Below are 19,547 nucleotides of genomic sequence, written 5' to 3'. Positions count from 1 at the left end.
CAGCTCTCCCTATCCCGGTTCAAAGCTAATAACCACACCCCAAGCTTCCTCCACTGAAAGGAGTGGGCAAGTTCTGTACTAGTCTCTCCAAGCCTTAAGATAACTCCCCGTCTCTTCTCAAATGTCTTTCAAGACTCCCAGGGAATCAAGCCATTACAGCCCCTCGGGTCACTGGGGAGGGCTGCAATGTACACAAGAGTCTGGTTTTCACCGCTCCCGATCAGCGCTGCTGGAGGTAGCCCACAGGTTGCGTCGCCTCATCGCTGTTACCTTCCAGCGACTCTCTGCTCATCCGCGTCTCCTGGTGAGCTCTCACTCCCCAGGCACAGGTTGGCACATCACCAGTTTCAGGGACAAACCAAAGCCCTGGCGTCCCATCTCCTAAAGTTCCGCCAGATCCCAGACAGCTAATCTTGTATCCGGGAGGTGGGTACAGAGTGCCATCCTCGTCTCTTTTCAATTCCTCCTTGGCTCTGTGTAACAGACACACACCAGTATTAGACACCGGCTTCCACCCCCACTCTTTAGAATTAATGCCAACAGGATCAGTCTCCATACTGCCTTTATTTCCCCACTCCTCAGGAGCGGTAACAGAGGATGAGTATCACTGTGACCTGCTTCCCTGGCTCTGCCCCCTCCCACAAAAACCTGCTTCTCAGGACAAGGTTAGTTTCCTGCTCTGTAGTCCCAAATGTTAACAGAATCTACCACACAGCCAGGCACTTCAACCCTATTACAGTCACATCAATCTCCTTCTCTCCTGGAATATATCCACCTATTATCCCACATATGCTCTGCTCCTGTGGATAGCTCCATTTCCTCTCTTGTGGTATATCCACCCAATAATACCTCCCCAACTATCCTCCAAGCATATATCTTCCCAATTTCTTTACTTCCTCTCTTGTGATGTTTGCCCAACATGCCCCACTCCAAAGGTCCCCCCCCCCCACTGCTCCCATTATATAGTACAGGAGGGTAGGTGGAGACAGCATATCTGACCAATGTTCCCCCTCTGCTCACATCCACCCAATATGCCACTTCCCCACTGCTCCTGTGGGATTTCCACATGATCTCACCTCCTGTACGCGCCCCACTCTCTGCCCCATCCACCCTGCAGAATCTTTTTCCTCACTCTGCTCCCAAAGGACATTCACCCCAACAACCCCTCCAATCCCATGGGGGCCTTCACCTTAATACAGAGCTCCAGCCCAATGGCACCTTCGCCCCATTGGAAACCTCTCTCTTCCTGCTACATAGCAGCATATTTATTCATCCTTGAGTTCCCCAGTACATCTCTGCCCACCCCTCTGGAGATATGGGGGGGTGAGGAGTGTCTTCCCCAGTGATATGGGAGATATAGAGGGCAGCTCCTTCCCCCTCCCCTCTGCCTGGAGATATAGGGGGCCGCTCCTTCCTCCTCCCACCTGGAGATATGGGGGGCTGCTCCTTCTCCCCTCCTGAAGCCATGGGGGGAGCTCCTTACTCCACCCCTCTGGAGATATGGGGGGCAGTTCTGACCCACCCCCACCTGAAGACATGGGGACAGCTCTTCCCTGCTCCACCTGGAGATATGGGGGACAGCTCCTCCCCCCATCCTGAGACTATGAGGGGCAGCTCCTCACTCCACCCCTCTGGAGATATGGGGGGCAGCTCCCACCCACCCCCGCCTGGAGACATGGGAGGCAGCTCCTCCCCTCCTCCTGAGGCTATGTGGGGCAGCTCCTCACTCCACTCCTCTGGAGATATGGGGGGCAGCTCCTCCCCCACTCCTGAGGCTATGGGGGGCAGCTCCTCACTCCACTCCTCTGGAGACATGGGGGGCAGCTCCTCCCCTCCTCCTGAGGCTATGGGGGGCAGCTCCTCACTCCACCCCTCTGTAAATATGGGGGGCAGCTCCTCCCCTCCTCCTGAGGCTATGGGGGGCAGCTCCTCACTCCACCCCTCTGTAAATATGGGGGGCAGCTCCTCCCCCACTCCTGAGGCTGTGGGGGGCAGCTCCTCACTCCACCCCTCTGGAGATATGGGGGCAGCTCCTCCCCCATTCCTGAGGCTGTGGGGGGCAGCTCCTCACTCCACCCCTCTGGAGATATGGGGGGCAGCTCCTCCCCCACTCCTGAGGCTGTGGGGGGCAGCTCCTCACTCCACCCCTCTGGAGACATGGGGGGCAGTTCCTCCCCCACTCCTGAGGCTGTGGGGGGCAGCTCCTCACTCCACCCCTCTGGAGACATGGGGGGCAGCTCCTCCCCCACTCCTGAGGCTGTGGGGGGCAGCTCCTCACTCCACCCCTCTGGAGACATGGGGGGCAGCTCCTCCCCCACTCCTGAGGCTGTGGGGGGCAGCTCCTCACTCCACCCCTCTGGAGACATGGGGGGCAGCTCCTCCCCCACTCCTGAGGCTGTGGGGGGCAGCTCCTCACTCCACCCCTCTGGAGACATGGGGGGCAGCTCCTCCCCCACTCCTGAGGCTGTGGGGGGCAGCTCCTCACTCCACCCCTCTGGAGACATGGGGGGCAGCTCCTCCCCCACTCCTGAGGCTGTGGGGGGCAGCTCCTCACTCCACCCCTCTGGAGACATGGGGGGCAGCTCCTCCCCCACTCCTGAGGCTGTGGGGGGCAGCTCCTCACTCCACCCCTCTGGAGACATGGGGGGCAGCTCCTCCCCCACTCCTGAGGCTGTGGGGGGCAGCTCCTCACTCCACCCCTCTGGAGACATGGGGGGCAGCTCCTCCCCCACTCCTGAGGCTGTGGGGGGCAGCTCCTCACTCCACCCCTCTGGAGACATGGGGGGCAGCTCCTCCCCCACTCCTGAGGCTGTGGGGGGCAGCTCCTCACTCCACCCCTCTGGAGACATGGGGGGCAGCTCCTCCCCCACTCCTGAGGCTGTGGGGGGCAGCTCCTCACTCCACCCCTCTGGAGATATGGGGGGCAGCTCCTCCCCCCTTCTGAGGCTATGGGGGGCAGCTCCCCCCCGCTCTGCCTGGAGACAGGGGTGAACGCGAGGCTGCTCCTGCCTCCCACCTCCCGCCCCTTCCCCACTGACCCAGAGCCGCCTCAGCAACAACACCATCACCACCAGGTTCCAGCCACTTCCGCCTGCCAGCGCCGGAAGTGAACCCATAGCAACCGCTCGGCCCGCCCCGCGTAGCCCCAGCCTAGCCCCGCCCCACGTTTTAGGATGACCACGCCCCCTTCCTGCCTGCTTCCGAAGGTTCCTCGGGCCTCGCCCCCAGTAACCGCCCCCTCCTCGCTAAAGGCTCATTGCGGCCCGCCGGAAAGCTGGACACGCCCACATGCGAAACCCCGCCCCCTCCCCGCACCCCAAGGGCTCGACCCTGTTGGCACTGCTGGATCTGGATTTCCTGTGGAGCAATCCATTCGGATCGCAAGCGGGGGGGAACGAGAACACTGCTTCCATTGTGACTAAAATTACCCCCAAGCTGAGGCTCCATCCAGTAACGCCCCCTTTCTCTCTATGGGATTCACCCCACAAACACCTTTCTCTAAGGGATTTGCTGTAACTATCAATGTCTCCCCCAATAGACGGAATGGACGCGCCCAATTCCCCACCTGGAGAGGGGTCTGGAACAATCCAATCCGACATAGGGGGGTCTCAATACTCTTGCAGAGAGGAGGGGGATTCCATCTCCCCTCTTACAGCGCTGTTACACCCCTTCCCCCGCCGTGCCTATCACGTTGATGTGGGCGGGAGGGCGAAGGGCTGAGAGTTGCTTTCTTTCCTCCAGATTCCCCTCTACTGGGGACTATGGTACGGCCCGACGGAGTAGGGGCCGGGGGTGGTGGTGAAGAAACCCTTTTCTGTTGGGCAGTGGGCTCGGGAGGGAGAAACCAAACTAGGCCCTAGCGGGGGTGGCGGTGAGTGTTGGAATGTGCAATATAACCTAAGGGACTGAATAATGGTTCCTCCCTATTTCGCCTTCCCACTTCCCGTGGCCCCGCCCCCTCCTTCCAACCCATTGGCCTGTCCCCTGCTTCGTGGCCCTCCTACTACCTACCCCTCCTTGGCCACGCCCTCTGGACGTCTCTTTGCTTTCTGGCCCCGCCCCTTGCTTCCTCTCCCATCACTTTGGCCCTGGCCCTGCTTCCAGCCCACCCTTTTGGCCCTTCCACCTGTTTCCAGTCCCCTTATCCCACCCCACATTATTCCCAGACCCCTGGATCTCCCACAGATGCTCCTGCCTGTTCTGGAGAGTCATTAAACACAGGGCCGGCTCCAGGCACCAGCGAAGGAAGCAGGTGCTTGGGGCGGCCAATGGAAAGGAGCAGCAGGAGCAGTCCAGGTCTTCGGCAGCGATGTGGCAGCAGGTCCCTCACTCCCTCTCTTTCTTTTTGAGCTGCCGCCGAAGACGAAGAGAGGGAGTGAAAGACTCGCCGCCAAAGTGCCTCCGATCAGCTGGTTTCCCCGCCTGCGCTTGGGGCAGCAAAAAAGCTGCAGCTGGCCCTGATTAAACACCTGGCCTATAGCCATGCCTGCTCTCATGTGCACACATGTCCACACGTGTGCGGAAGTACAGACACTCCGCAGGTTCCACATGACCCAATGCACGCAAATTCGCACTGACAGAAAAAGTTTCATATGCCAGAAATAGGATTTTCCAGTTGCTGAAATTTTTGCGTAACATACGGGCATACGTTTCCGACTTACCCAAAATTTGAGTTACGCAAGGCTTTCCGGAATGAAACAATTGCATAAGTCAGGGGCATCTGTATGTGGCATCAATCGGGAGCCAAATCAACCCCCCCCCCAACCCACTCATTGGGCTTGGAAGGATTAGGTTTTCATCAGTAAACGAAGATTTCTCCGGGCACCTAGGCAGCCCCACAAAAAACATTTATACAGCAGTAATAATCAACATTAACATAGGCAATGCAAGAAAAGGGCTTCTTGAGAATTTATTCCAGTTTGATATACAGATATTTCCTTTGTATATTTAGACATGATGGGCACAATGTGTTTTAACGCTGATAAAGCTTTAATGTTTTTTAATCTCAATGCCTATTAATTCATTAAATAATTATTGTCTAGCTCCCTTGTTGCTGATCCTGATTAATTCCCACAACTACAATGACTTAAATCGATAACATTAAAAAATGCTTAAAAATAAACGTTAAAGTTATAAAAAATAAAACTTGAATTCTGACAAGCCTGGTGATACACCTGTTAAACTGAAGCGATATTGACAATCTCCCCAGCTGCCCCTTAGTGGCTCCGCTAGGGCCTCGTGTCACTGCCTCACTCAGGCTGCCTGCCCATGGATGTTTTATTTTAGTTTATGGTCATCATAATTTGTTTGCAGTCGATATTTTATTATCATTCATTGCTTTATAATTAATTGCATACAAACAATTTTTTTTTTTTTTTGCCTAGAGCCAGGGATTGATCCTGACTCCCAGGCTCCTCTTTGCGCTGACCCACTAGACGCCAGTCCCTTCCCAGAGCTGAGAACAGAAGCCAGGAGTCCAGACTCCCACTGGCTTCAAATTCCCTTCTTCAGCAGCCCCTCTCTAACCACTAAACATTGCTGCCTGCCTGCCACATCTTGAATGGAGCCACTTAGAATGATTGTACAGCCCCTTTCAACCCAAATGATCCTCAAGTCCTTTAACAAATAGTGCAAAGTTACACACCAGTCGAACATCCTTCGCTAAGCTCTTTCTTGGGCAGGGACTTTATTTTTTCAAGAGCTGCTGTTTAAAGAAGATTATTCAGGCAAATGTTAAAAGTCATCACAACAAGAAAAAGTCACAAATTCCCATGCTCTTAAGATCCTGCTCTGCAAGCCTCAGAGATTAGTGGCCATCCCTGGCACAGAGCTGGTCTCTGTAGACTCTTCCTACATCAGTGGAAGGGGTTTTTCCATTGATGTCATGAATTCACTTCTATGAGAGACGGTAGCTAGGCTGACAGAAGAATTCTTCCTTTGACCTAGCTGTGTCTACACCGGGGGTTAGACTGTGCTAACTGCGGTGCTCACGGCAAAAACATTTTCACATCCCTGAGTAATGTAGCTAGGTCAATCTAATTTTTAGAACATAAGAACATAACAACATCCCTACTGGGTCAGACCAGGGTCGGCTCTGGCTTTTTTACCACCCACCGCCCCAAGCAAAAAAAAAAGGGGGGGCGCCAGAGCAGCAAAGCAGGGGGGGAAAAAATGGCACGTCCAGAGTGGCAAAGCAGGGGGAAAAAACAAAACAAAAAAAACTTGCTGCACGGCCAGAGCCAGGGTACACGGGGACGCCCTGTGCTGCACACGTGCCCCAGCTAGTAGAGGGAAGCGGGAGGAGGAGGGGTGGGTGGGGAAAAAGAGAAGTGGGGTGACCAGGGCTTCAGCGGCGCGCTCGCCAGATGGCCCTGACCGCCACACCGCCTGCAGGGACGGCTCTGCACTGCTCTGGTCGGCTGGGAGGGAAGGACGCGGGCTGCCCTGCCCAGTTTGCTGCAGGGCACTCCCCTCCTCCGTGCCGCCGCCCCTACAGGGCGGCCGGATCAGCAAACAAACAAACAAACAAACAAAAAAACCTGGCTGTGCTGCCCTAGGATTGGGTGGAACGTCACCCCGTAGAATCTGCTGCCCCAAGCATGAGCTTGCTTGGCTGGTGCCTGGAGCCGGCCCTGGGTTAGACCAATGGTCCGTCTAGCCCAGTATCTTGTCTTCTATCAGTGACCACTGCCATGTGCTTCAGTGGGAATGATCTATTGATCCATTCCCTGTTGTGCACTTCCATCTTCTAGCAATCAAAGGCTAGGGACGCTCAAAGAATGGTTGGGGTTGCATCCCTAGCCATTTTGGCTAATAGCAATTCATGAACCTATCCTCCATGATAGACCAGGCCTTAATCTCATCGCTTCCCTGGTCTCTGTCTTGCTGGAAAGGACACAGATCTTTAATATCTATGCCCACTTTCCCAAGATGCATTGCTGCCCACACTACAATTCCACGGTCCCTTTGGGCTTTCTGCTTTAGCAGGAGAGATGGGAGAGGAGGTTGGAACCAGAATATGAAGATTTCATGGCAATTGGGAGTGGGCGGAAGCAGGGGCGGCTCTAGGTATTTTGCCGCCCCAAGCATAGCAGGCAGGCTCCCTTCGACAGCTTGCCTGCGGGAGGTCCCCAGCCCGCGGATTCGGCGGCAGCCTGCGGGAGGTCCGCCAAAGCCACAGGACCAGCGGACCCTCCGCAGGCATAACACCGAAGGCAGCCAGCCTGCCGCCCTCGCTGCAACCGGCAGAGTGCCCCCCATGGCTTGCCACCCCAGGCACGTGTTTGGCATGCTGCTGCCTGGAGCTGCCCCTGGGCAGAAGCTGAGGATGGACAGCTCAGAGATGGTGTTCATATGGGCAACTGTGATGGACAGCCTCTGCCAGGTCAATTACCAGCTGGAGGAGTGAAGGTTTCTAGCACTGTTGTATGTTAAGAATTGCACAAGTCACTCGAATCAGCAAACACACTGGTTTTGATTTCCAAAAGAGAAAAGAATTTGATTCTCCTACAGGAGGGGAAAGTTATTCATTGGGATGTTTAACCTCCTTCCCGCAGTCATTTACCCTATGGGATAATGATTTGGCCTTATCACTTCTTCCCAAGACCAGGAGAATGCCTTGCAGCATAAATCGGAGGGGGGAACCCCCAGATCTGCAGCCATTTCATATGAACATTCTGAGGGGAAAGTTGATTGTAATGAGTTTAACACCTTCATTAATCCCATACACAATCATGAACAATGATCGCTGTCAGCTGTTTCCCTCCAAATTTCAAAGTAGCTGCAATTTAACATGAGAATGGGGAAGAAGTCCCCAAACTATCCATATCAGGGTATTAAATAGAAAAGGGGCAACATTGGTGGGTTTTTTTTTAGGTCAATATTCAATGAGACAAGGTGAGGTATTTTATACTGGGGGCGGGCAGGGTTGTGGACTGTGCTGGCTGGATCTGGGGCAGAAAGATGACTCTCAAATGTCCACATCGCTCCCACTCCTTTATACAGAGCCAGCTTTGTTCATGGACAGAGCCGACATGGTCCGCAGGGCCTTGACATGCTTTTCTGCCTTCTGGGGCTCATGGTGAGTGATCTCTGGTTTCCCAGTCCCAGTGCCATGTGTGGACATGAACAGACAGGTTAAAATGAAGAACTCCTAGATGGGAAAGGCTCCATTGTCCATTGCCTGGCCCCCTGAGCTAGCCAGTCTCCCTGACCTGAGGCTGGATCAGAGCTGCTGCCCCATAGAGAACCAAGGCAACCAGTCCCAACTCATTTCTCTGGCTCATGTCGTCTTACTCCTGAATAGCCTCCCCAGCACCTTCCTTAGGGCCCTGTGCACATCTTTGTTCCTCAGGGTGTAGATCAGCGAGTTCAGCATGGGGGCGATGATGCCATAGAAGAGGGAGACCATCTTGCCCCGCTTCTGGGAGTAGCTGGATGGAGGCTGTAGATACATGAAAATGGCTGTGCCATAGAAGAGCGACACCACAGCCAGGTGGGAGGCACAAGTGTTGAAGGCCTTGAGCCTGCCCTGGGCCGAGCGAATCCTCAGCACGGCAGCGACGATGTAGCCGTAGGAGACCAGGATGAGGCCCAGCGGCAGCAGCAGGAAGATCGCACTGACAGCAAAAACCTCAGCCTCTTTGGCGGAGATGTCAACACAGGCCAGCTTCATCATGGCTGGCAACTCGCAGAAGAAGTGGTGGACCCGGTTCTGCCCACACCGGGGCACCCGCACGATCAGGATGGTCTGCAGCATGGAGTTGCTGAAGCCACTCAACCAGACGGTGGCCGCCATCTGCAGGCAGAGGCGGGGGCTCATGACAATTGTGTAGCGCAGTGGCTGGCAAATGGCGACATAGCGGTCGTAGGCCATGACGACCAGCAGGAGGCACTCAGTGCAGCCCAACGAGAGGAAGACGTAGAGCTGGGCCACGCAACCAGCCCAGGTGATGGACTTGTGGGTGCTTCGGAAGTTCACCAGCATCTGAGGAACAGTGCTGGTGGTGTAGCAAAGGTCCAGGAAAGAGAGGTTGCTGAGGAAGAAATACATAGGGGTGTGGAGACTGGGTTCCAGCCACAAAACCACAATGATGGCCAGGTTCCCCACCAGGTTCATGACGTACAAGACCAGAAAGACCACGAAAAGCAGCATCTCCAGTTGTGGTTGGTCAGAGACCCCCAGTAGGATGAACTCCCACTGGGAGCTCCTGTTTCCTCTTTCCTCCTGCAGGGAGAAGGGACAAAGATAAGGACGAAAGGAGCCCCAACAGCCATACACAAGGGGGAAACATTCAAGGGCAGCCCCATTTCATCTGAATGGACCATGCCCACCTGTGATTTTGTCATAGAACATCTGGGCCAGTTGGGTGAGAAGTCGGATCCTTCTGCCAGGGAATGGCTTTGTCACAGAAAAGTGGTTCTGTGGCACTTCGTGACAAAGGAGGATCCATATATCAGGAAATTAAAGTGGATCTGTGGCAGTTGATGGAAGCAATACGATGTGATAGATAAATGGATGCTTTGATTATAAGGTCTTTGGGAGACAGGCCGTTTTGTTTTGTTCCTTTTATTCTGTATTTGTGCAGATCTTGGTGGCGACTGGGGCTCCTAACTATGATCCCAAATTTGCACCGCTAACTGCCCTCTGCCCCTCTTATGGGTGAAAGAACTGGCATGTTTAGTCTAGAGGACAGAAGGTTGAAGGAGGACCTGGTAACCAGCTTCAAATATGTGAAAATTTGTCATGAAGAGGATGGTGATCAATTGGTGTAAAGAGGTTGTAAAAAGGGTGGTGATCAATTGTTCTCCATGTCCATTAGGTCAGAAATACATTTCCAAGACAAGTCTGGGTAAATCAGTTTCTTAAACACAAAGGAATCTAGCCAGGTGTCATCAAAGGTGATAGGCACTCACTTATCAAGTGGCCAGTCTTTGGCAAGGAAGCAGGGCAGGAACAACGCGATCTGCATTGAAGCAAGCAACAGCATGGCATCTCCTTCACCATTAGACTCCTTATCTCCACCCTTGCAGCAGGAATGAACTTTAGCTAGGCAGGACCCTCAATAAAATGCATCTTAAAGGGTGATTGGACTATAAAAGTGAGGGGGAGAAACACCCCAAGGTATGTCTCCCTATCCAGCTCTCTCTCTTTCCCCTAAGACGACCAAAGAAGCAGTGTTTGGACTTTGGGAGCAGATCTTGTTCTGAGAATTGGCTCAGCAATGTTACTGGGAACATGTGGAAGGGACTTCACCTGGAGCCAAATCTAGTTTGTTAATTTTAGTACGAGGAAGCATTTTACCTTTACTTCTCCTGTAACCGTTTCTGACTTGAACATCTTATACTTTTACTCACTTGAAACCTAACTCTTTGTAGTTAAATAAACATGTTTTATTCCATAATCCAAACTGCATTTAAACTCAGTTGCGTGGGGAACTCCATTTAACGTAGCAAACTGTTGGATATAGATCTCCTTAGAGATGCAACAGGACCTACAATATCTGAACTGTCCAGGAAGGAGCCAGGCAGTGCAGAATCCAAGTCTTGGGGCGGAATTTGGGATAGGGAGTTTGTTATGGTCACCCTGCGAGCAGTAACCAAGGCTGGTGGAAACCAGAGTGTGCCTGGTGTTTGCGGACAGGCTGCTAGGGTCAGAGCTGCTGGACCAGGGTCGTGGCCATACACAGACGCTCCGAGTGTGATCTGCATGCTGGCAGGCTGCTTGTGAGTGACCCAGGTTGGAAGCTACAACAATAAAACATTGTGCAGTAGCCACAGTAGCAGGGCAGGAGTGACACACCCCCTCATTAGTCTGGTTTGCATCCCCGAATGCCATACCGTCCTGGGAGGTTATTAAGAAGAGGTTGGACAAATACTGGTTAAATATGGTCTAGGTAACCTTATTCCTACCTCAGTGTGGGGGTATGGTGCAGATGACCTCTGGAGGTACCTCAAGCCCTGCATGTCTAGGATTCTGCTGCCACTTTAACAGGAATCTGTTATGTTTATGTACTTCTCTGTGTGACTGACAGGGCCTACAATGTAAACACTCAGGGCGAGAATAAAATAATCCCAGCGCCACTAATAATAATGTAGACCCTGATCCTGCGAGCAGGTAGAGCTGGGGTTTCCAAAGCAGCTTTAAGGAATAATGCACCCAAATCCCACTGATTTTCAGGGGCATTATGGGCTCAAATAAGGCTAAATATGCAGATAGGCAACACGTGGGATTTTCCAAAAGATTTTCTAACTCCCTTTGGTCGAATAGGAGTTAGGCACCTACCACCCATCTGCACTTGTGGGCACCTAAATCCCTTTGTACATGTGGCTCATGCTTCCTACCTGCCCTAATCTCCTTTACCCAAACCACCTACAGTGGGGTTGCCCGAGGGCTTACGTTAAGCACGTGCGTAGATCTTTGCAGGATTGGGACCCATCACAGGACAACAGGGTTTACACGACACTTTACAAACACCGTCCTGCAGATGCTCACCCAGGTGATTAACTACTCACCTGTGCAAAGTTATCCCTGCATGTTTGTGGGTTAGGAGCCCCTGGATTCCAACCCTAATCAAGTTTACCAATCGATGGCACTTGTCTCCCCCCCAGCATCACAGGATCTCAGCACCTAACATTCTCTAGTGGGTTTATCCCTCACATCACCCCTGGGAGGCAGGGAAGTTTTATCAGATGCATCGCACAAGGCTAAGAAATCTAACCATTTCACATGCTGCCCAGCTCCTGGACCCTCCCCAGTAATAAGCATGAATGAGTGACGGAAAAATACCCGGACTCACCTCCATTCACCTCTGGCTCTGCTCTGCCCAGATCCCTCCTGCCCGGGCAGCTTCAGGTGGCTCAGATACTCCGATGCCAGGGCAGAGTCTGGAGTCTCTGCTCCCCTGCGCTGAGCCCCCCAGCCCCTGGGACGAGACAGCCCTGAGCTGTGGAGCTGAAAGTCTAAGGATGCTCCCGAGTCAAGGAGACCAGTTAAGTTTGCCCCCTGCCATGGGGCAGCACCGTCCGCATCTGGCTCTGGAAGCCCAGAGGCTGCAGGTGTTTCCCCTCTACACTGCTGTGGCTCTGGGGTGGGTCTCAAAAGGAGGAAAACGTGGCAAACTGGATACTCAGAGCCAGTGTCGCATGGTCACAGGGTACCCCCTCCCCCATGTCCAGGAACCAAGCCCGGTCAGTGTGTGAGTGAAGTCTTTCAGGGCAGGTTGCCCCAGGCTGGGAGGGATACCCTGAGCCTCTCTCAGCTGGCAGGGTCTCCTAGAAGCCCAGAGACCACAGTGACAGACCGAAACAAATCTCAGACATGGAGTGAAGAGAGAGAGATGGACAGAGGGAGAGGGATGGAGAGAGAGTGTGGATGGGCTGATGGATGCCAGATGGACGGGAAAAGAGAGTGAGAGTCCAAGAGAGGAGAGGATGGATGAGAGAGAGGGAAAGAGAGAGAGAGAGGTGAATTGTTAGGACAGAAAGAGGCAGACAGAAGGACGGATAAAAGGACCAATAAAGAGATGGATAGAAGGGCAGAGAGATCTGCAGAGAGATGGATGGACAGAAGGGTGGAGAGGTAGACGGATAGAAGGATAGAGACGGAAAGAAAGAGAGACAGATGAGCAGAAGGTTGGCGAGTGGTGGAGAAAGACCCAGAGAGCTGGATAGATCCGGAGAAGTACAGTGGATGGCTGGCAGGAGGTAGGATCCCCAGGCTGTGTCCCTGCTCCCTGACCCACCCCAGCCCTGGTGTCACACTACGCCTGGGCTGCCCCGGCTCCGAAGCACAGCTGAGAAGGGTTCAGTGTCTCTGTGACTGTGGGAGGATCCTCCTTGTGCAGCTCATGATTGCTGTCCCTGAGTGCATGGGGCCATGGGTGAAGGGGAGGGAGCAGGCAGGGCTCTTATGGACGTTGGAGCCAGGAAGGGCCCAGAGATGTGACTCCCTGAAGCCTCCCAAGGGGCTGGGACTTGGCTGGTGAGGTTTGCGATGCCCCAGGGACCCCGTGCGCTAGAGTGACCAGATGTCCTGATTTTATAGGGACAGTCCCTGTATTTGAGATAGAAGCCTATTACTCCCCACCAGCATCCCGATTTTTCACACTGTCTGGTCACCCTACTCTGAACCCCATTGGCCAGGAGATTGCTCCAGCAAAGCCGCCTAGGGGAGTGTGGCCTGGAGAGGAGTGACCCCAGCGCCTGAGCGCTGCACCAGGATTGGGGCCACAATCCCGCTCTATTCCCAGCTCCATCTGTACCGAGGGCTCAAGTCTATCTATCTATCTATCTATCTATCTATCCCCATACACCCCCTCTATCTATCTATCTATCTATCTATCTATCCCCATACACCCCCTCTATCTATCTATCTATCTATCTATCCCCATACACCCCCTCTATCTATCTATCTATCTATCTATCTATCCCCATACACCCCCTCTATCTATCTATCTATCTATCTATCCTCATACACCCCCTCTATCTATCTATCTATCTATCTATCCCCATACACCCCCTCTAGCTAGCTAGCTAGCTATTGCTGGGTTGTTGTAGCCATGTTGGTCACAGGATATTAGAGATACAAGGTGGCTGAGGTAATATCTTTTACTGGACCAACGTCTTCATGTATTTGACAGCTTGTCTCTCTCACCAACAGAAGTTGGTCCAATAAAAGTTACTGCCTCACCGCCCTCGCCTCCCTAACGTATATCTAGCCCCTTAGCCTGTGGGTCGAGCTATCTAAACTTCAGTCAGTGCAGAGAGCCCAGAGAATGAAAGGCAGCTGGGGCATGGTTATTAACTCAAGCATTCAGCCTTCAGGTGGGAGAGGTGAGTGAGATCCGCCACTGCAGAGCCAAGTCAGGGGCGGCCAGTTCAACCCAGAGACATCAGAGCATAAAGGGAAGATTGAGCCAAAAGAGCGTCTCCCTCAGCCGTGCTTCGACAACAGGCTGTTGTGGTTACTGGTCAGGGCACTAGAGAGACACACGGACCAAGATTTACGAAAGCGACTGGTGATTTTGGGTAACCACTTTGGCGCAGTTTCTAGGCCTCCAGAGGAGCAGAGACCTGAGCGGAGGAAGGTCTAGCCTGTCCTCCTCTCTGGCTAGGAATGTGCAGTCTGGCCACCCCAGAGCATTCCAAGAGGTTGAGTCAGGTCCTAAAAATCAGGAGATTGGCTTAAACATCATGAGGGGTTTTTTAAAAATAATAAATTTGGATATTTTTTTCCCTTTTCCTTCTGCTTTCTGAGGCTCTAGGTCACGCTGGGGTCACCTCTTCCAGGTGTAGTACCCAGCCATGGGGGTAAGAAACTTTTTATTTTTCATGATATTCCAGTGTAATCTCAGAACTCCAAAGTCTGGTCTACACTACAGGCCTATATCAGTATAACACTCAGGGAGTGAAAAAATCCACACCTTTGAGTGACACAGTTATGCCGACTTAACCCCCTGTGTAGACAGTGCTATGTTGGCAGGAGAGCTTCTACCAACATAGCTACCGCCTCTTGGGGAGGTGGGTTAATTACAACAATGCAAGTGCTCTCTCCTGTCTGCGTAGAGAGTCTTCATCAAAGCAGTGCAGCTGCGCCAATGCAGTGTTGTAAGTGTAAATGTGCCCCAAGAGTTGGTGGGTTGCCGGGTTGGAGGAGGGCAGGGGACTTGTATGGATTGGGGAGGGCAGGTTGTTTCTTTGGGGTGGGAGAAGGCAGGAGAATTGGGAAGGGTGGAAGTGGGCAGAGAGCAGAAAGCATGTGGGCAGGGAAGATGGTACAGAACCCAAGGGAGACACAGATGGTTCCATGCCCAACTGCGGCCCCAGCTCAGGTCCCCTGAGAGGTCGGGTTCCTCCCCAGCGCTCTCCGCAGGGCCCCGTGCACCTCCTTATTCCTCAGTGTGTAGATCAAGGGGTTGAGCATGGGGGTCACCATGGTGTAGAAGAGGGAGACCAGTTTGCCCCGGTCCTGGGACGGGGGCAGTAGGTACATGTAGATGGCCGTGCCATAGAAAAGCGACACCACGGCCAGGTGGGAGGTGCAGGTGTTGAAAGCTTTGCGCCTGCCCTCAGCCGAATGCATCCTCAGCACGGCGGCGCCGATATAGCCGTAGGAGACCAGGATGAGGCCCAACGGCAACAGCAGTAAAAGCACACTGCTGGCGAGGAGCTCTGCCATGTTGGCGGAGGTGTCAACACAGGCCAACTTGAGCAGGGCCGGCACCTCGCAAAAGAAGTGGTCGATCTGATTCCTCCCACACCGGGGCAGCCGCAGAGTCAGCAACGTCTTCACCAGTGCGTTGCCGGAGCCGCTCAGCCAGACAGTGACCGCCATCTGCAGGCAGAGGCGGCGGCTCATGATAGCCATATAGTGCAGCGGCTGGCAGACGGCGGCGTAGCGGTCGTAGGCCATGACGGCCAGCAGGAGGCACTCGGTGGAGCCCAGCGAGAGGGAGACGTAGAGCTGGGCCACACAGCCGGCCCAAGGGATGGACTTGCGGGCGCTGCGGAAGTTCACCAGCATCTGGGGGCCAAGGCTAGTGGTGTAGCACAGGTCCAGGAAGGAGAGGTTGCTGAGGAAGAAATACATGGGCGTGTGGAGACGGGGGTCCAGCCGTGAGACCGCAATGATGGTGGCGTTTCCCAGCAGAGTCATGACATAGGAGATTAAGATGAGCACGAAGAGTAGCAGCTCCAACTGCGGCCGGTCAGACACCCCTAGCAGGATGAATTCCCCCTGGGAGCTTTGGTTTCCCTCTTCCCATGCCACTTCGCTGTACTGCGCCTGTAGGAGCCATAAATAACCCGTCTGAAAAATAACCTGCATTAAAGAGATTTGTAATAATTGATGATAGGAGTGGGAACAGAAGTGGGTGTTTTGGGATGGTGACCACGAATCCTGGAAAGGGTAGATAGCTATTTACACTGATGGAATAGCTATGGGAAGGGCTGGGGTGGTAGGTTTGTGAGTATTGGTAGCAGTAGTGAGATCTATGTTAGAACTGGTGCCAGAAGTGTGATATGCTTTTATGCTGCTCTGACTGTGTTTACACTAGGGCTTTTGCCAGTATAGAAATGTCGCTAAAAATCACACCCCGTAACTAACATTACTATACCAGCAAAGGTTTGCAGTATAGACCTGGCCTCATAACTTAGGCATGTTCCAAAGCTATAAGAGAGTCTTGTCTCTATGACTCCAGGCTGGTCAGGGGGAAATAAGGATTTGAGGATTCGACAAATACTAAGAGAGTGGATTGGGGTAAGATGAGGATAGTGGATTAGGAACAATCTGTTTTAACAGTAGGGAATTTGGTTTGGGAACCATGAATCCTGGGGCTAGGGGTGAAAGTAGATTGGTGAGAGGCTGGAATGATGGATTTGTGAGTAGTGGTAACAGCAGTGGGCTCCCAGGTAGCACTGGAGGCAGTGGTGGGATTCAGAGCAAGTGTTTTAGAGAAGCAATGGTTCATCCACTCAAAAGAGAGAGTGGTTAGCTATGCTGTATGTCTACAGTTTGATAGCCAGGAGTTCTGGCTGGTGGAGGCAGATGATTGTTCAGGGGGCCAGCTGCACAAAAGGAAAGTGCATTCAGAAGGGACTGGGATGGTGGTTTTTCAAACAATTAGTGTCACAGATGGGTTCTTCAGCAGGTATTTTGGTTTGGTCCTCATGAATCCTGGGCAGCCAGGCAAAGTGAAGATTCAGAATTGCCTAGATGCACATTGAGAAATGAGTTGTAGGGGCTAGAATGGTGGATTTGTGAGCATCACAAAAAAGAACTAGATAAGTTCCTGGCGTATAGGTCCATCACTGGCTATTAGCCAGGATGGGCAGGATGGTGACCTTACCCTCTGTTTGCCAGAAGCTGGGAATGGGTGACCAGGGATGGATCACTTGATGATTCCTTGTTCTGATCATTCCCTCTGGGGCACCTGGCATTGGTCACTGTCGGTAGACAGGATACTGGGCTAGATGGACCTTTGGTCTGACCCAGTATGGCTGTTCTTATGTTCTTATAATTGGAATCCACAGGAGGTGTTTACAAGAAGTAAATAGCAACTAAAACCAGGGAATAATTCAGTATATTCCAAATCTGTACACTAACGTGGCCACCAGGAGTCCTGCATGGTCAGGCCAGCGGAGGATATAGGAGGTAGCTACCTGCACAGAGAGTGGATTTGGAACATAAAAACATAAAAGCGGCCATACTCGGTCAGACCAAAGGTCCATCTAGCCCAGTATCCTGTCTTCTGACAGTGGCCAGTGCCAGGTGCCCCAGAGGGAATGAACAGAACAGGGAATTATCAAGTGATCCATCACTTGTCACCTGTTCCCAGCTTCTGGCAAACAGAGACAAGGGACACCATCCCTGCCCATTCTGGCAAATAGCCATTGATGGACCTATCCTCTATGAACTTATCTAGTTCTTTTTCGAACCCAGTTATAGTTATGAGAGAAGGACAGTGTGTTTTGGATCATTGGTGCGAGTGGTGGGATCTGCCAGGGTTTGGTTGTGGTCACATCCTGTCTCAGTTGGGTCAGAGAGTGATGATATTTGAAGCTAAGCCCTGTAACAATTTCCATGAGCTCTGGTTCAGTTTTGGCAACTTTCTTGGTATGGTCGTGTTATCAGGATGGAAGATCAAAGAATTACGAAGTGTGCTTGCCAAGAAGTGCCACTACTACACAGCGGTCGTCGATGTGCTTACCGAAAGCTACAACGGCACAGTAAGAGCACCCATGATGGCCAAAAACTGAATATCCAGCCAGATCACTTTAAGAATCAAGCTAGAGATTGACCCAGGTGGTCAATGGCTACATCAAATCGTAGAATAATAGAACTGTAGAGCTGGAAGGGACCTCAAGATGTCATTTAGTCCAGTCCCCTGCATCAGTTTGGGATTCACCATGATGATGAGGAAAACCAGCAAAGCAAGCAGAATCAAATGAGCTCGAATACATTTTGTGGCTCAGGAATGGCATTGGGGCAAGCATCAAGGAGATCTATCTATCTAATCCTATTTCTAAGGCACCTGTTGGAGTAATACCAAGCACTGTACGTATTTGGCATTCATCACATCCTCATTAAGTCCCTTCTTTTTGTAATTCCACATTTCAAACTTCTCCCCGACGCTCACTTTCATCTTCATCCATCTACTCCCACATCTCTCCTTCCCTCCTCCAACTCTATCCATGTTATTCAGAAGGGCTAAGAATTTTACAAACATATTGGACTCTCAGACAGTAGCATAGGTACCTCCTGAGTCTTTTATACCTCCAAATAAATAATGACATCCCTCCATATAAACCTTGGAAGGGAGAAAAGGAGGAGAAGAGAAATCTAAAGAGAGACAGACTGGGGCCAGAGGGACAAAGTCCGTGATGGTGGTCAGATGGCTCCAGCATCTGCTCTGTTCTTTTTAAACTGCTTTTAGCCAGAAAAATTAAGTAGGGGAAAGTTGAAATGGACAAAGACCTCATCAGAACATTTGACAGCAGAAAGACAAGGTAGATGAGGTAATATCTTGTATTGGACCAATTCTTGTTGGTGGATGGGACCGGCTTTTGAGCGACACAGAACTCTTCTTCCGGTCTGGAGAAAAGCTTGAAAGCTTGTCCCTTCCTCCAACAGAAGTTGGTTCAATGAAAGATATCACCTCCCTAACCTTTCCTCACTCATATCCTGGAACCAACACGGCTCCAACAACCAGGCGGACATTTGGTAGCAGTCAGTTAATAAGTGCACTGGCTCCCTGGTTTCTGAAAAGTCAGGATGAGCTGGGAAGGGACTGGAGAAGTGATGGGAAAACAGCCTTAAATGAGACTGCTCTTCCAGCAAAGGGAACAAGACTGAACCCAGCCGATGCTCTCTGCTCAATCTACCTGCAGGGTCTAACTCAATGGGGATGGCTTTGGGAGGACGGGAGAACTGGTGACATGATGACAAGGGATGAGTGTAAAGAGCAAAAGGCAAGCAGTTGAAAGGGGAAGGGAAGAGGTAGGTCATGTACTTGACCTCGTGGATGAAGGCCCAGGAGATCTCTTACTAGGGTGATCAGCTACCAAGTGTGAAAAATCAGGCCGGGGGTGGGACGTAAGAGGTGCCTGTATAAGACAACACCCCAAATACCGGGATTGTCCTTGGAAAATCAGGACATCTGTTCACTCCATCTGTCACATGCTCCCTGGGTGACCCTGGACAAGTCACTTCATCTCTGTGCCCATTCTCTAAAGTGGGAATAATAATTCTTAATTTCCCCCCTCTTTATTTTCTTGCCTTTCTACACAGGGGCACAGACTGTGAGTCTGTGCAGCACCTGGCACAACGGGGCCTGATCTCAGCTGAGGCAGGGACTGTCTCTAGCTGTGTGTCTGTGCAGCACCCAGCACAACGGGGCCCTGGTCTCAGCTGAGGCAGGGACTGTCTCTCCCTGTGTGTCTGTGCAGCACCTGGCACAATGGGGCCCTGATCTCAGCTGGGGCAGGGACTGTCTCTCGCTGTGTGTCTGTGCAGCACCCAGCACAATGGGGCCCTGATCTCAGCTGGG

General features: G+C 52.4%; 2 protein-coding genes across 4 annotated transcripts; both read right to left on the bottom strand.

The window, feature by feature from the left end:
• Positions 1-8,281: 8,281 nt before the first annotated feature.
• Positions 8,282-10,324, bottom strand: LOC116836802 (olfactory receptor 2B2-like). 3 transcript variants are annotated; one of them, XM_032800737.2, is made up of 2 exons: positions 10,310-10,324; positions 8,282-9,193 (listed from the first exon to the last, which is right to left on the bottom strand). In XM_032800737.2, exon 2 carries the CDS (start codon positions 9,152-9,154, stop codon positions 8,282-8,284), a length of 873 nt encoding a protein of 290 aa, XP_032656628.2. In that variant the 5' UTR covers positions 9,155-9,193; positions 10,310-10,324. The 3 variants fall into 3 exon arrangements, with proteins under 3 accessions (XP_032656628.2, XP_074927761.1, XP_074927762.1); XM_075071660.1 differs by lacking the exon at positions 10,310-10,324 and adding an exon at positions 9,694-9,747; XM_075071661.1 differs by lacking the exon at positions 10,310-10,324 and adding an exon at positions 9,302-9,309 and having other exon boundaries at positions 8,282-9,218.
• A 4,503-nt stretch (positions 10,325-14,827) lies between these two features.
• LOC116836808 (olfactory receptor 2B8-like) lies at positions 14,828-18,153 on the bottom strand. Its single transcript, XM_032800748.1, has 2 exons — positions 18,138-18,153; positions 14,828-15,756 (listed from the first exon to the last, which is right to left on the bottom strand). Exons 1-2 carry the CDS (start codon positions 18,151-18,153, stop codon positions 14,828-14,830), a joined length of 945 nt encoding a protein of 314 aa, XP_032656639.1.
• Between the last annotated feature and the right edge of the window lie 1,394 nt (positions 18,154-19,547).

The sequence above is a fragment of the Chelonoidis abingdonii genome, chromosome 12 (assembly GCF_003597395.2).
Source record: "Chelonoidis abingdonii isolate Lonesome George chromosome 12, CheloAbing_2.0, whole genome shotgun sequence".
Taxonomy (NCBI): Eukaryota; Metazoa; Chordata; order Testudines; family Testudinidae; genus Chelonoidis; species Chelonoidis abingdonii.
This window is presented reverse-complemented; position numbering and strand designations above follow the sequence as displayed.

What these genes read in the sequence shown, in the direction of transcription:
- LOC116836802 (XM_075071660.1), bottom strand. Translation starts at nt 9,747, where the DNA reads ATGACAAATTTTCACATATTTGAAGCTGGTTACCAGGTCCTCCTTCAA. An exon ending in AGGTCCTCCTTCAACCTTCT is followed by an intron (nt 9,194 to 9,693) that starts GTCCTCTAGACT and finishes TCCCAGTGGGAG; the next exon opens with TTCATCCTACTGGGGGTCTC.